The sequence below is a fragment of the Pelecanus crispus genome, chromosome 3, assembly GCF_030463565.1.
Source record: "Pelecanus crispus isolate bPelCri1 chromosome 3, bPelCri1.pri, whole genome shotgun sequence".
Taxonomy (NCBI): Eukaryota; Metazoa; Chordata; class Aves; order Pelecaniformes; family Pelecanidae; genus Pelecanus; species Pelecanus crispus.
In genome coordinates this window covers 46,142,122-46,158,413 of record NC_134645.1, presented here as the reverse complement: position 1 = coordinate 46,158,413, position 16,292 = coordinate 46,142,122, and the positions used below count along the sequence as shown (strand labels likewise).

At 51.7% G+C, this 16,292-nt stretch overlaps 1 protein-coding gene across 1 annotated transcript in view; it reads right to left on the bottom strand.

Annotated features, from left to right (window-relative positions):
* The window catches only part of MDGA1 (MAM domain containing glycosylphosphatidylinositol anchor 1), a 148,867-nt gene extending 139,996 nt beyond the window's left edge, over positions 1–8,871 (bottom strand). Inside the window, exon 1 of the mRNA XM_075708086.1 lies at positions 8,745–8,871. Within this exon, the coding sequence (XP_075564201.1) occupies positions 8,745–8,871 (127 nt within the window). The remainder of the gene's footprint in view (positions 1–8,744) is intronic.
* Between the last annotated feature and the right edge of the window lie 7,421 nt (positions 8,872–16,292).

The window sequence follows — 16,292 nt, the reverse complement described above, 5'->3', positions numbered from 1 at the left end:
CTTGTATTAAACGTCCACCTGCAGACATCCTAAAGCCTTTCTCACAGCTTGACTTTAGCTTTAAATGTTACGTCAGTTCTTCTTTAGGCAACATTTGCTAATTTGTCTTTAGAAACTGCCGTTCTTACTGCACCTTTGTCAATTGCTATCCTCACCCTGCCGTCATTTCCATTTACACGAACCCAGCAAAAGTATCTGCACGCCATTTGTCCTACACTACGGCTCACAGCAGAGAGAAACCACAAGGCAGCACATCACAGCCAGACAGATTTTTAGTTACATCAGTGGTATCTCCCCTGTGAAAGCTAAAGCAAAGGGATAGCAGCCAACACCACATCCACGAGCGAGTTGCAGCACGAGTGAAAGGAGCAACAAGAAAGCAAAAGGCTGGCCAGATCAATAAAAGCTGCTTGAGATCCTTGCTCAACACCTTGCTGCACCCTCTCCCTGGAGGTCTGCAGCCCAGCACAGAGCCGTGACCTGCTCACAGAGCGGTGCTGGTGACTCCAAATCACCAGGCCACTCCAGCACCACGGCTGTCCCCAGTGGGCTGTCCTGCCTTATTTGCAACCACTGAAATATATAACTGCATCTACGCTGCTGTTCATTACTGGCACGATAAAAAGAACACAGAGTACTTTACAGAAGCATACAAAGGGACCATCTTTCCCAGAGGAGTTTAAACAGTACTAGACCATAAAGCTCTCTGTAGATTTTGGGAATACAGTCATACAAGCACACACTGGAGTAACCATATTGACTAGTCTAGAAGAACAAGCAGAAAATTTAAAGAACTAATCATTTATATTCAGCTGTCGCTCTCTCTAGTTCCCTGGTTAACTTCAGGCATCTCCCTTCGCCAGCCATGGACCAGAGTATTTGTGCATTAAAACTAAAGGTATTAGTAGTCAGAAGCTGACCTGGGATACAGTGCAGCCAATGCACTGGTGCAAAGAGCTCCCTGTAGGCAACCATGATGCTCAGAAGACAATGTGGCACTAAGCTAGGGCCCCTACATCGTTTTTTCCAAGAGCCAAAGCACCAGCATCAATCAAATACCTCTGCTGTGGCATGCTCAGTTCTGCTGCCTCACAGAGCCAAGGAGATGTATCGCAGCACTAATACCCTCACCTGAACACTTCAGAGGCCCTGATAGCCAGCCACCACCTTGCTGTCATCTTTTTTCCTCCTGCCAGAGCATGACCATGCATGAGGATCCCTCTTCCCTCACATCCATTCAGATTCCTTTAACTCTTTTAATCCTACCCTTTTGTTTTGAGAACCAAAACCAACAAAACAGAACCCCAAACAAACAAAAAAATAATCCCATGACCACACAGATCTGTGCAGAAAAATGAAACGAAGACTATGGTTGAAAAGCTAATTAAGGAATTAAGAGGTCTGCCTTCACTTTATTGTATGATCTTTCATGGGAAATGGACAAGAAGATGCTCCTGGAAGGAAAGAATAACACTTTCCCACTCCATGAGTGTGTTACAAAGGAGAGAGACGGGAAAGAAAAAAAAAGAAAAACAAGGAGAAAAAAAAAAAAAAAGAAAAAAGGGATCATGAACTGCTTGGGTACAACGCCACAGAGCTTCAGACCCTAAAACAAAACGGAGAGAGATGCAAAGCAGCACGCAAGCAGCCAGCACGAAAAACCTGGAAGCAGCAGTTCAATCCCGGGTGTTCACTCCTGCGAACCTCGGCCTCGCTCCCACCCTTGGGAAGACGCTGGGAAGATGGACAGGCGGCGTTTTCTCCAAGTCCACCAAGGTGGCAAGGGAGAGGACGAGCTGCCTCCGGGTGTTACGTGCGCTCAGCCGGGGCCAGCCCGCCCGCCACCCCGGGGATGCGCGGCCAAGCCACCCCACGCGTGTCCAGCAGCGCCGCGCAGCGCCCCGGTTCCGCCAGGAGACAGGCACTCCCAAAGCAGCGTTTCGGTTCCCACGGGATTTGCCCTGAGCAAGTCCCAGCACCCCCGGGGCGGTGCAATGCCTATGCCGGGCAGCGGTGGAGCAGCACGGCCCCGCCGCCCAGATGTGCCCCCCCCGCCCAAATGTGCTCCCCAGCCACAGCTGGAGAGGAGCCTGCAGGCAGGACGGTGAAGGAGGGGCAGCTTCGTTCCCCTCTCCCTTGGGCGAGAGGGAGAACAGGAGTTGCCTGCAGCCGGCACGTTGCACCCGGCCAGAAGTCGGGAAACCAAGCAGGGAGTCAAGACCTTCGTTCCTAGAAACACCTCACACCGGGCATGAAAAACTCTGCCTCCCAACAAGTCCTGTCCCAGCCAACCCCTTGGTAACAGCCTGTCTCTGCCTTAACTTTTGTTGAGCCAAGATCAGCTGATGCCCAGGATCTCCCCTTCCTGGCTCCACTCCTCAAGTTCTTTCCTAGCTCTTCAATGCAGCTCTTTTGATTGTCAGCGCCATGGGTTATCACACATTTAATTTCTTCTTTTAAACACTAAGCAAGTGCTTGGCTATAAAAAATAAACTTCTGTTGTTGCTTCAACCCCGTCCCCCAAATAGATGACAGATGAAAGCTTGCTTTCTTTTCAAAGCAAGTACTTTGGATCCTAACAGAGCAGAGATCACACCAGTTAAACATGGGCACAGAGACATGAAACATGCACAACTTCCTCTCCCACCTCTTCGCAGCACATCACTCTCTCTGGCAGACCCTGGAGGCCCTGTCAGATCTGCATTCTGCTGTGCAGTGGCAGCGCCATACCCCTCCCCTTCCTCCACAAGCCAAGGGGACATTGGCACCTTTTCCCCTTCAGAATTTAAACCCATGCAACACCAGCAGCTGATGACTGGCAAAAGGCGGCTGGGACATGGGCACTTGATGCGTTCACCTTGACTGCTTGAGAGCAGAAATGGTCTCAAAGTTTTCTTAACAGTTTCAGCCTACATAAGACCTGGGCTACCAGGTATAGCCTAAAGAAACCTGCATTGTATTACCAGATGCAGGTACCCACAGCATCTCTGAGAACAAACCAGTATTTTCCACTGGCTCTTGTCTGGAAGGAGCCCATCACAAGCTGAACACTCGTCTTTCCCCCAGCAAAACGCAGCCCCTTCTGAGGACACAACACAGAAACCCCTCTGCACAAAAAATGCCAACATCTCACCTACCCTGATGAGAACTTCACCAGTGAACTGTCTCTCCAGAGCTACACAGGCAAACCAGTTGACTGTGGACTTACCTTATGCTGGCTAAAGAAACCTTTTGCAGGTAGGGTTCAGGACACTTCCACAAATGGAGTAAGAAACACCCTCCACCCCAAGCAGTCTTTCACTAGTAGAAATGCATGTCTCTCTCTATTGCTTTTGCCAGCCCATTGACATTGGACAGAATGTAATTTTTCCCATCCCTTCAACTCTGCCCTCCTCACAACAAGCCGTAGCCACGCAGGCCAGACTCTTAGGCGTAGACTATGCTTAATGAACCAAGCGAGCACAGTATGTGTAGAGGGAGGGACTGGAAGCCTGAAACTGCACTATTCAAGAAAGCAGAATAGCAGCAACTACAGTCAAAACACGGGCAAAACAGTAGGGCTTCTGGTTGATGGGAAGTGTCAAAAGATCTCTGAGTTTCCAGCATGGCATTCACTTTGTCTTGTTACTTAAAAATAAGAACAGCAGCCTCAGCAGCACAGCATCCCTTACTGCCACTGCTGAATTGCCATCCGACTACCGAACCTCCAAGGCCATCTTCTGCTGCATCTTCCACTTATTGGGAGCCACTTACTGTATCTCCCTCCCCTATCTCTTAAGCTCATCTGAAATACATACATATTTTTTTAAAAAAATCCAGAGCAAACCTGACACGGTGATAATTTTAAAAGCTATGCTGCTCATGTCAAATTATTCAACATCTGTCTTCATGTTCCCACAAAAATTAGCATAGGATGGTGGTTTCTGATGACACCTATAGTGAAATATTTTGACTTCTACCAGCAAGTTGCAAACAACCTGTCAAGAGGATAATGTCAGTTTTCTAGTACTGCATATTAAAGCCAATTGAGGGCTTATCTGGTATGTGAAGCTACTGACCTGACCTAAAAACAGAGGCTCTGGTGTCACAGGAGGGTGAATCTGACACACTACAGCTGGAGAACAGCAAGGCATGCTGAAGCACAGGGCTGGATAGATTTAATGCTTTGACCTTAAAGGGCTGCTAAAGAACTATGCAAATCTTGGACGGACCCAGTCTTTAGGTGAGACCATTTCTATAGCCCTCCAGTTACAAAACTCATTCCCGTAACCAAAAGGCTACAGCCTAAGCCACCATAGATTTAAGGGCTGGACAACAAGGAGAAATGGCTGAGCACAAAGGATGTATGTACATGTGTGTATATATATACACACACATATACGTATATATAGTTTGGAGGACCACTGTGCTCATACGTTGCATTTTCGGAACAGAATCAGCCAAGAAACGGCCCATAGAAGCCAGTTCCACCACTACTTTAGCCAGTCATCTGCTCACTGATTTCTGAGGGCACAGAGTTGGGTGCACTGGGATAACAGTAAGACAGCTGAAGAGCTCCTCATCTGGACTCCCGTTCCTGCTGGCAAAACAGCTATAGGCAGAGGCAGGGGAGAGGGACCGATCCAGGTCACCAGGCTCAAGGTTAACATTAGACTGTGTCTGGGCCCCCAGAAACTGGCAGCAAAAGACAGGCGGGCACACAGGTTGCAAGAGGGTGTGAGGCATCCCGCATTGAAAACTCTAGGAAAAGAGGCTTTTACTTTACAGGTAAAAGGAGAAGGAAACAAATCATGTCATGCGTACATGAAATGAAAAAGCACAGATGTTTATGGCCTAAGCCCAGGATGTGTTTTACGATGACACTCCTCCATCGCAGATGCAAGAAAACATTCTTCCACTAGATTTTTTGGCTGCCCGTAGTGGGATCTCATGGGTGACTGAGTGTGATGGTGTCTCTTTAAAGAAAGGGCTTTACTCTGTCATTTATTTCCCACCTCCAAGGCCAGGGCAGGACTACTCCATTCTGCAAGTGCTTCACCTGCACCAGTTTCAAGTGCCTGAAGTAACACAGCCCATCCAGCCTGTCTGATCATAGAATCATGGTGCCAGGCAGCTTTCCCTGCTGCCCAGCCTAAACCTTCCTTTTATTCCCTTCCCGTCACCTTGCTGTAGCCCCTCATCACACACTGTGATGGGCATTTCAGGAATGCCTTTTCTGCAGGTGAATTATGAGAGGCAGGGGACAAAACATCCCACTATTCTATTCAGCCCAAAAGGCTGCTGCTGATGATCAGCTGGACCGTGCTAGTTGCAAGACAACTCAGAAATGTTAATTATATACTGCCACATGGAGTAAGCAGAGCAGCAGCCCTGTGCACACTCTGAACCAGAGCTACACAAGTCCCAAAGTCTGCAAGGCTGACTAGGAAGCAAGGGGCGAACTCGTCCCTTTGGAAACACTCCCTATTCTGCCCTATCAGTCTGATTTATAGTCTGTAAGTGTTGCTAACGCCAAGCCTGCAAGGGCAAGTCCCCTTTTTCCTTACCTCTTCCTCCCTTCCCCCAAATTCTGACATTTCCTAGAGATCTATTACAGCTTGCTCCTCATCTTGACCAGCATTAACGCACCAGGATTGGAAGGCATGTGCAGCTTGGGAAATGGGGTACCACAAAAGGCTAATAAAAGTTGCCTCTTGGCAGTCTGCTGCACTGCCTTCCCTATCAGGCCAGCCCTGTCCTACTGCAACAAACAAGGCTGAAAGGATGGGATCAGCTAATGAGAAGAGGGTTTCAGACACACTTCAGTCATTACAACAAATGCCAATTTATTTAACAAGGCTCTTCAGGTAGCAGGCTAAAAGCACCTTGACTCCTAATTAAATTGCACCTCCATTGCAAATGCTGCTTTCCCAGAAACCCCCTTACACACATTTTATTTATACCATTCATCTCAATAAACCTTTCCAACAACTCTGCTCTCGTAGACAGAGGTCTTTTGTGTGCATCCATGTGGGTGTATTATTTAAAGGGTACATCACGTGGATACTTTATCTCATTTAATCTGATTTAATCTCACCAGATTTACTGAAGTAAAATATATTTATAGACCCATATAGATGCCTCTCCCCATCTCCATTGCCATAAATAAATATCCAAAAGCAGAAAAACAGATCTGAAACGTAATAGTTAAGTTCCCGTAATTTCTACACGAAGTTCCACACGAGACCGACATTCACAACACAGAATGCTCAAGTACAGATTAAAGCTGTGGCGAGAGACTGATATTTAGGACAAACCAAAGTGGAGGGGGGCAGTAGGACTAGGTTCTAATCCTGCTTTATTTATCCTTGCAAATATAACAGTATCAATCTAGCTCTGCTTGAGCCATCATTAACAGCAATCTCGCATCCAAACAAAGAGTGCTGGCTGCACAAGGCATGAAATCAGTGCAGGGTAGTGGACGGAAGGCAGGATTGGGAAAGACAATATGAAAACTATTAGTCACCATAGAAGTTTGCGGTGTGCTGGTTCCACGAGACACTGCTCTGGGCTGCACTCAGAGACAGCTGCGTATTCAGGCTCCTGATGGTCTCAACAGATAGTTTGAAGAGGTAGGGGAGGGGAGAGAAGGGAAGAGACTGGATTTCTCCTTTGTGCAGTTAAGTAAGAGAACAGATAGAAGTAGTGTACCATTTTGGCTTAAAAGGATGCCTTCATCTTAGTGCATGTCTATATCTGTGCTTTCCTTTGTACACAGCTTCTGCAATCTCTCTCAGAGAGAAAAAGACAAAAACATCAGTAAGTTATTCTGAAGATCTAATTTAGCAGCAACTCTATCAAATGCAAGTTCACTGAAGTGGATGAAAAAAATACAACAGGCAACCTTCTAAGGCACATTTAAGCAAAACCTGTCCCTCTTGCTACGATCCTTAGCAGAGAGGCCATTCCACAGCAAGTGACAGCTACCCAGCAGCAAGCATGCTAAAACAAAATTAAAAAAAGTTCAGCTAGAAGCAGATTACTTGTTTGAAAGGATAAAATAACCTGCTCTGACCAGGTTTCTGTACCACAAACTCATTCTACTCCTCATCTTTCTAGCCTTTGGAGGGTCCTACAGTTTCCCTCTGGATACGCAGACTGGGAGAAAACACATACACTGTGAAGAAGAAAGAAAAAAAAAGAAAGGAAGCTAAACACCCTCTATTCAAAACAGTTATTTTACAAAATGGACCCAAACTCAAATTAACATCCCAGCCCTCAAGGAGAAAGGCGGAATTGTTTCCATTAAAGAAATACATCATTAAAAAGTGACCTACAAAGACTTCCCCATAGTCAGTGAGACTGAACTGATCTTTGCCAGAGCTCACACAAGAGAGACTGGCTGCGTGCTGTTAAAAAAGGGGGAGCGGGGGGGGTGGGGGGGTGGCTGGATTCTCTCACTGGGGTCTCTCTTCAGAGCTCAGAGAGCTTGGCTTGTTAGAGGCAGAGGCATGCCTTCCAGAAGGACTTTACAGCAACGCACAACTGAGTTGTAAGCCAAGATAAAGCCGGCTTGTTATGAGAGGCAAGTCTTGTGGGTCGCTTTTATTTATTTTTTCCTCAGTGTATTGGAAATGCAGATCTTGTAAAGCAAGAATTAAGAGAGGGCTGGGAGAGGGAAAGGGGGGCTGCCCGGCTGGCTAAAGTAAATCCCGGCTGTTCCCTCAACCCAGGGCTTGTGCTCAGCGGGGGCAGAGGGTGCCATCCTCTGCCCTCCGAAGCTGCAGGGCTGCGGGAGCCAGACCTCTCAGGGGGACACCCGAGCTTGCCATTTGCCACCCTGCCTGCAAACAAGGTGGGCAAGTAAGCACCATAACTGCAAAATTAATAATAATAAATAATGAGGGGAAAAAAAAAAAAACCAAAACCACCAAGCAGCTCGACATCAGCTCTGCCACAGACTACCCCCCACCCATCCCCTCGGTCTTCGGAAGAAAATCGGCAGCAAAGTTGAATAGGGTGCAAAAGCAGCCTCACCCCTCGCCCCCCCTCCGGGCGGGGCGGGAGCCCGGCGGGGCTCGCCGTGGGTTGTGCGGGGGGAGCCGGGGCAGGGCGGGGAGCCGGCCCGGGCAGAGCCGGGGAGCACCGCCCCGCACGCCGGCGGCGGGGAGCGGGCTGCCCCCGGCAGCCGGGGAGGGAGCCGGCACCGAGCCCCGGCCAGGCAGCGGCGGCGGCGGCCGCCCTCCTCCTCGCCTCCCCGTGCCGGTGCTCCCGCAAGGAAGCAAACCCGCAAGGGCGGCGGCGGGGCGGGGGTCCTCCGTCCTCCCCCTGCCCCAAGGGAACCGCAGTTCGGGAGCTGCTCCGCCGCGTTTCGCACGCCGGCACCAGCGTGGCGTCCCCCGGCGAGGCGGGCGGGGAGCGGGAGGCAGGGCCGGCGGCCGGGGTCGCTCCCCGCGGCAGCTCTCGCTCCTCCCGGCTGCGGGCGCGGCCGGCCCGGCGGCAGCCTCGCCAGCCGGCCCTGCCGGCCACCTCGGCGGACCCCTAAATCGGAGGCGGCCAGGGGTTACGGCGAGGGATTATGAAGTAGCTACAGGCGCTGGAAGCCCTACTGCTGCATAAATCTCTCCCCTCGGGCTGCGACGAGCTTCGCCGGCATCATTTACTTTCTCCTGCAGGTGCTTTTTTTAACTTTGATCCCATCGCCGCCGTCTGCGCCTTCGCCTCCCCGCTCCCTCCCAAACAGCGACCGCGACAACGTCTCTTACCGTAAACCCCTTGTCCCCTGCTGTACACCGGCACCAGCGACAGGAATAAAAACCAGATCATCTCCATCTTCAAGGCAGAGCCTTCATTGCCGGCGAAGAAAAGCAGCCAAAACAGCCCAGGCAGCATCCGGCGGGGAGCGAGGAGCAGGCGAAAGCCTCCCGAAAAGCCGCCCCATACGCCCCGCTCCGCGCCGGGCACCGGCGCCCCTGGGGCGGAGGAAGGGACCCGCCACACCGGGGCCGCCTGGGGATAAAATTTAAAAAGAAAAAAAAACCAAAACAAAACAAAATCGGGGTAGGGAGGCGGAAGGAGAGAGCGAGGGAAGCAGGCAGGGAAGGAAAGCGGAGCGCCGCTTCCCGCTTCCCCTCGCCAGGTTGCCCGAGGATCTCCAGGAAAGCGGGCAGCCGCGCCCGCACTCGGGGTACGGGGAAGGGCCAGCCCGGGGCACCGGGCAGGGGCAGGAGCGGGGCTCGGGCCAGCCCAGCGCTGCCCCCGGCCCCCCCGGCAAGGGGGTTTCTTTGTTCGGCGGGAGCCGCCGAGCGCGGCCCCAAGTCCCGCACGGCCCGAAGTGCTGCCAACTGGGGCCAACTTGGGAGAGTCCTCGCCCTCCCTCCTCCCGGCGAGGCTCTGGCCACAGCCCCAGGAGCGAACGGGGGGAAGGAGAAGGAGGTGGAGAAAAAGGGGGGGAAGCGAGGGTGGGGGGTAGGAGCCAGCTGCTGAAAGGCGGAGGGAGGGATAGGTGATTCTCGCTCCTCTTTTCCAGATCTTCTAGGGAGGGGATTGTTGTAATTAATCAAATCCAGGAAGGATTTTTTTTTTTTTTTTTTTTTTTTTTTAAAGCGGCTCCCAAGAGCTCCCCCAGCTGCACTGCATCGCCCCAGCCAGCCTGAAGGGAGAAGCAACCGAGGAGCAGACAGACCACGCACCCTCGCTCCGCCTGCAGCTCAGCCCGGCTCTCCTCGCCTCCTCCCCAGCCTGCCAGGTCCTTCTCCCTTCAAAACTTTCCCTGATGTTGTGTGCCAGGCTCGGGCGGGTGCTTCGCCTCCGCTGCTTGCCTGCTCCGCCCGCCTCGCAGGTGATTTGCAGCTGCAGAGAGGTCTGTGTCGCTCTCCCTCGACGGCTGCCGGAACCTCTGGGGGGAACTAACAGGGGCTGCAGCTGGAAGGGAGCCGACGAGGAGGGACAAGAAGCTGGAGAAAGTTGGGTTATTCCTGCCAGACGCCGGCTGGAAAGCGCTTGGCAGGTCCCTGCCCCATCGCTTTTTTGCTGAAGCGCCAAAATCTCCTGAAAAAGTTGCCGGGAGCGTCACCCGCTCCCCAGCCGGCCCCGGGGCGCTCCGCTCCGCCGGCCCCCGACGGGGCGACCGGGGGCACCGCACCGCGCCCCGCCGGCCGGGCTGGCCCGGGGCCGCCTCACCTTTCCCTGCCTGCCGGCTACTGCCGGGAGCGCCGTATTTTCCTCCCCTTTGGCTTTCCAGGCTTTTTCCCCTCCCCTCTTCAGCATTTCATTCCCCTTCGGTTAAAAAAAAAAAAAAAAAAAAAGAGAAAAAGGAGCCAATTAAAGCGGCCGTGCTCGGAAGAGCCCTGCCTCCTGCCCAATTCTGCGAGCCTCCCCTCGCCCCGGCCCCATTAGAGACAACACGGCAGGGCTGGGGAGAAAAAGGCACTTGCTTCGGGCGGAGAGATCAGCCGTCAGCCCCAGGGCCCTCCGTGCCCAGGACACTCGCGGCAAGGTCGGCTTCTCCCGGCTGGCACCGGAGATGCGAAAAGCCCAGGGGCGGCGGGGAGCTGCGGGGGGTGGTGGGGTGTCTCCTGTGCCGGCGCTGGCTGCTGCCAGCAAAGTTTTTTGCTCCCCCCCCCCCAGGTAGGTTGCAGGCTGGCGGGGCTGCTTTGTGCATGCTGCTCGGGCGCGGCGGGGCGGGGGTGCTGTGCGGGCCCCCAGCCCGGTGCGCGGCTGCGGGGGTCGGCGCGGAACCCGTGGGTCTGCTGGCCCCGGGCTGTGCTGAAGCGCAGATGTAAGAGCGGGGGAGCTGTGCGCTCCCTCCCCCCTCCCCCCCCCGCGCAGGGCCCGGGGCCAGACCTCCGGCCGGGAGGAGGACGGAGATGCTGCGCGACCGCCCCGGGCATCACCACCGGCGCCGGGGGGCTGCGCCAGCGCCCCGGGAGCGCCGGTGCGGAGCCTTGCTTTCCCATCCCTATCCCCAGCTGCTTTGCTAAGGGGATAAAACGCTGCTTCGGGGGAGCCCAGAGCCGCTCGCCCCGCGGGGCTCCGGAGCCGGCGAGCCCACCCGTGCCTGGCCGGGGACCGCAGGTAATGAGCCCAGACCGTAAAGCGGAGCCAGCGCCGTGGAAACCCCCCTGAGCGGGGCGTGCTGCTCCCCGGGAGCCGGCGGGCTCCGGCACGCCGCTCTCCCGGCGCCGGCCCCGCCGATGCTCCCGGCGAAGGGGCTGATGCGCCCCGTCCCTTAGCGACATCGCGTCCCCTCCGCCTCTTCCGCGGGGCTGGTCCCTGCGTGCCCCCCCGCCTCGGCCAGGCGTGGGCTTGGCGGCCCCACGCCGCTCACGCTGCTCCGCGCTGCCCCCGGCGGCTCCCGGCCCTGCCCCGCCGCTCTGCGTCCGTGCCCGCCCGCCACCGTAGCTGGCGAGCCGTGCTGTACACGAAGGGAAAGCGGGCTGAAAGACGTACCCCAGCCAGGCACTGAGTCGCCGTGCCAACAAGTCACTCCCTGGATAAAAATGCAATTAAAAAAAAAAAAAAAAAGAAGGGGGAAAAACAAATTATTGGGAGAGATGGCCCAGAGAGAGGCTGCCTGCTCAGTCAAGCTCTAACAAACAAGCAGTTAATAGATATAGCCGCTAATTAGTAAGCAGTTATTCCTACTGTAGATGGTGCTCAGCGGGAGAGAAAAGCAAGAGCGTGCACCAGGAGGAGATCGCGTTAAGGACAGGGCAGCTTCACCCCAGTGACCAGCAGCCCTGCATGCAGGAGGCAAGGCCGGCGGATCTCCCACTGCACCCGATTCCCTCACTTGTCAGGATGTCACCAGTATAAAACTGCTTTGTTTGGTTTGGGTTTTTTTTTTTTCCCTTTGTATTTTTTTTCCTCCCCCCCCCATAACCCAGCTAAGGGAACACTTGCCAAGAAACTGTGGGTTTTGCTCTCTGAGGTGTCCTCTCCAAAGATGACGGCATGGAGTGGGGCACTTAGGAAAGCACCTGATGTGAGTTTATTTTTGCATTTATTTTTTACTACAATAAACCCTTCTCTGAGAAGGATTTAATCCTTCCTGCAGTGGGTGGTGGCGACATTAATAAAGGGAGTACAGGTAGAAGGAGTCAGCCAGCACTAGGAGGACAGGCAGAGCAGCCCCTCTGCCAGGGCGTGGGGACAAGCAGGAGCTGACAATGATGAGACAGAGTAAAATTGTCCACATCTGCATGAAGCTGGGTGAAAGCAACACAAGGAAACGAAACAAAGAGGTGTTTGCAGATCCAGGAAACTTCATGGTGACTAAAAAAACATGGAGACATGAGTCTTGCTTTTTTTTCTACTCATAATTTTGATATAAGGATACTTATGGGTATTTTGTAGCCTTTTCATTTTTTTTTTTTTCCCCAGGGATCCTGTTAGATCATGGGATAGTGCCTCAGAGTTTGAATGAGTATGAGTCACTTATCTGGATAATGAGTCTAAAAAAATAAATCCCAAAAATGCGTGCTTCACACCCCTTTTTGTGTTAACATTCAATGCACATGCTTATGTTTCACTGGCACAAATGCTCATGGAAAATTAATTTCAAAGTAAACTGCCAAAGTATGTGAAATAGCCCCGCTTTCTCTTAGCAACTAAAAGTATTTGTGCCCAAAGTACCTTTGAACTCATGCAATTAGGGAACAATAAAAAAACATAAAGTCAGACTGTTTGAGAGCAGTCCATTGAATTAAAGGGAAAAATAATTGGATAATAAATAATCAGAAAGAGCTGTCATCTGTCAATGGATATTCTGAGTGGAAAAAAATACTGCCAAAACCCAAGTACATAACTGCATTTGCTAAATAAGGTAATTAATGGTTATTGGTTGAAGCCTAATAAATCATAACATTCATAACTATGGTGTTTCCAGTGGGCAACAGCAAGCCAGCACTCCCATGCACACTTGCTAAGCAACCTGCTTGTCGTAAGGAAACCATACCTTGTAGTGATTCTACTTGTCAAAAAGCAAAGATGAGGGATGTCTTTCCTCTCCCCACTTCTGTTTCCGTGGAACATATTTGTCCCATCTTTCTGGCTGGGAGTCAGTGTCTCCGGTCCTTTCTCAAGACCCCACTTGTCAAATGAGTCCTGTCTCTTTGAAATATTTATACGTACTACATCACCTATATTTCACAGCTACGTTAAGAGGTAGACAGTCTTTGGGACAGATGTGGTGTTCAAAGAGAGCAAATCACATACAGCACAATGTCACCAGGCAAGAGACGATTGAAGAACTGTGTGAGGCCAAGGTCCAGTTGCAAGAACATTAATTCCTTTGTGTCAATGTTTTCATGCTGTAGTCTGGTGCAGTCTGTCATTTATTTCTTTTCTGGGATGATGCAGCTATCTGTGGACCCCAGTGATCTCTTGAGCTTGCGGCCTGACATTTCTGTCACTTCTTTCCTGCTTATTTTCTTCTCAGCACCTCATCCAAGAATGTCTTCAGGATCCCTGAAGTTTGATCTCTTTCTCCCCTCCCTCCCTATGCACATGTATGGAAGTGAGTACAGCCCAGCTGGAAGCTTTGCTGCAGCATTTCCCTCGCTATGGGTTACTAAAAGGGAGTAGAAATAGAACATAGGAAGGAAAAAGGAACACAACAGGGCAACTTAAAGGCAATGGGAAAAGCCAGGGTGACTCCAAATGCTGCAAGAGAGGTGAGACTTGAGAAGGGGAAAGCCAGAGGACTGTCTAGCATTGCAGCAGAGATGTTAGCAGGGAAAACAAGGGAATTCTAACTGCAGCACAGGTCTGCATCGAGGAGCTGAGCACGCAGGGTTGCTCCTGCGATGCTGCTGTGCTGGGCTGAGCTGGGGCAGGCTCTGCGACAGCGCAGCACAGGGGCAAGGGTCCGACCGAGGCAGTGAGATAGGGCAGCAAGTGAGCCAAAGAGGGGGAATGGGAAAGGCAGGGGAAAGCCAGACTGCTATAAACAAATGAGGAGCAACAGCACCAAGTACTCTGCAAAGCATGAACTACTGGAAGATGGGAAAGCAGGGCTAAGCTGCAATGACAGGATGCAGAAAAACTGTCCACTGTCTGCTTTCTTTCTGTTTAATCAGTCTTCATAGGAAAACTGTAAAAAAAATATTTAAAAATGCCAGTTTGTCATTCTGAGGTGCTAGAATCAGCATCTTTTTGGGAAAAGAATCCCCCTAGCCTAGAGCAGTGCTTCCACCATCCTTAACACTAGGCTGCTGCTGCTCCTGCCCCAGATCCTCCTGGGTATCTCCTGCTTCCAGTATGAAGCATGCCAAGATAGGGCTATAAATCCCAAGGGCTCCGCTTCACTGTCCTCAGTTCTCCTCATCTCCACTCCAGGGAATACACCTATGCTGTGTTCGCTTTCTTCACAGATGCATTTTACAGCACTAGTAGTACCTCTGAGCCTCTTGTGTATTCTCTGCTTTTTTTGATTAGCTCTCCTCATCACAGACAGTTTGGTACTGAAAGGAGTGATGAAGAGGGAGTCCATCTCTATTCCTCACCCAAGGTATTCATCCTGCCTGAGCTTTACAGCCCTTCCTCCCTGCACTTCCCTGATGCAGCCAGTCCCAGGGCCATGCTGGGATTTCTGGCAGCTGGTTGCTATTGTATTGGATTTTGCTATTCCTGCCTTTACCCAATTACACTTTGACTAACTTCTGTTTCCTGGTTAAGGCTTATGTGAAAGCCATTGCAATCCCTTGCCCCTGTGATCTCAACGTGTGACCACTCTTTCTTCCTCAGCTCAAGTGCTCACCCCCTGCCCGCGCCCCCATCCCACTTCTTGTGCACTAAACCTGCAGGCTTTTAACTCAACATTTTCTACCAATCTCTATGCCAGAGATCTTGCTGATTTTTGCTCTTGTGCTTTAGGACAGATTGGGGCTGGTGTAGGGGTGCAGACAAGCGTCTCGGCATTACTGGGAGCATCATTTTCTGTTTCACCCTTTCTTTGATCTTTTTTTCCTCTCTGCCTCCTTTTCCTCCTGCATTCATGCTTTCTTCTTCTTTCCCACCCTCCCTTTCATGTGTAAAAAGTGAGTTGAAAAAATGTCAAGCTGATGCTGGTCAAAGGAGCTTGTTCTCCCTTTCTTCCACTTCCTCTCATTGCCTCGGCCCCCTTCTCCTAGCACATGTCTCCCAGAGTGCACTGGAGAGGAAAGCTTTCTCACGGAAAGCAGATACAAGGGGTTTGGGCACGATTCTCCCCTGTTCACGTGCTCTGCCACTGCCAACAAATGGTGCATTGTTTGTGGATCTTGTCAGTGCCAGGCAGATGATCTGAAAGGTGTGATCTCTGCCCTGTGGTGGAGGCGGTGGTGGTGGGGAGGGTAAAGGAGCTAGTCCTGAAGAAGATGCCTTCAGCCGGAGGGCTGCGTTTGAACCAGTTGTCAGCACTCCCAGGAGACTGTGCTACTTGGATTTCCCTTGAGAGGTTTTAAACACAACTCACAGCATGGGGATGATTGACTGACATGAGTCAAAGTAAAATCTACATAGGACAACTCTCAGATGGGACCTTGCTGTTTAGACCTTGTTGGAGACAGCGTTTGGCCACAGGCAGCACATTATGTCTCCCATAGCCTGATATGAGGAGGAAGCCATTCTGCAGAGTCACTTTTGTGGGAGCGCTCAGGTAAGCCTGTGGGCTCACATGCCCTGAGACCTCTTGTTGGTGAGAAAACATCCCAGCTGCTACCTCCTCACTTCAGTTGCCCAGTGGCCACACTGGGTTTTGGGAAGCTGATCTATTATCAATATATTGACCTAAAATTACACACAAGAAGTTCCTTAGTCTGTTTGTCCCCAGACAGAGCCGCCCTCACTTCAGCAAGGTGAGCATCTGTGTTTTGGATGTAAAAAGGAAGCTGCAGAGAAAACTATTTTTCTGCCAGAATCTCCCCTTGCTACTGATCCTGGACCACAAGAGCTGGGAGAGATGGTTACGGAAAAATTCAAGTGTGCCAGGCAGGCTGCAGAAAAGATCATGCAATTCAATGCCTGAAGCAGCCCCATTGCTTTCTGGGGAACCATACATGGTTCCTCAGTTGTGCAGCTCTCCACCAGCCCCTCACTGTAACATGACAATGAAAAAAATTTGAAATCCAAAGCTGTCAGGAGCCTTCGTGCACTGCCACAGTTCAAACAGTTTGGGCAGTGAGACCTTTACTGGTATGGGCTTTGTTCCACCCAGGAGAATGGGCATGCAGTTCCCAGCTCACCTGGGCATCGCCCACTGTTTTGGCTGGAGATACCTGAGTCAGCCCAGTTCCCATTAGAAGCTTCCTCCTGCTCTCTTTTTGGCAGCT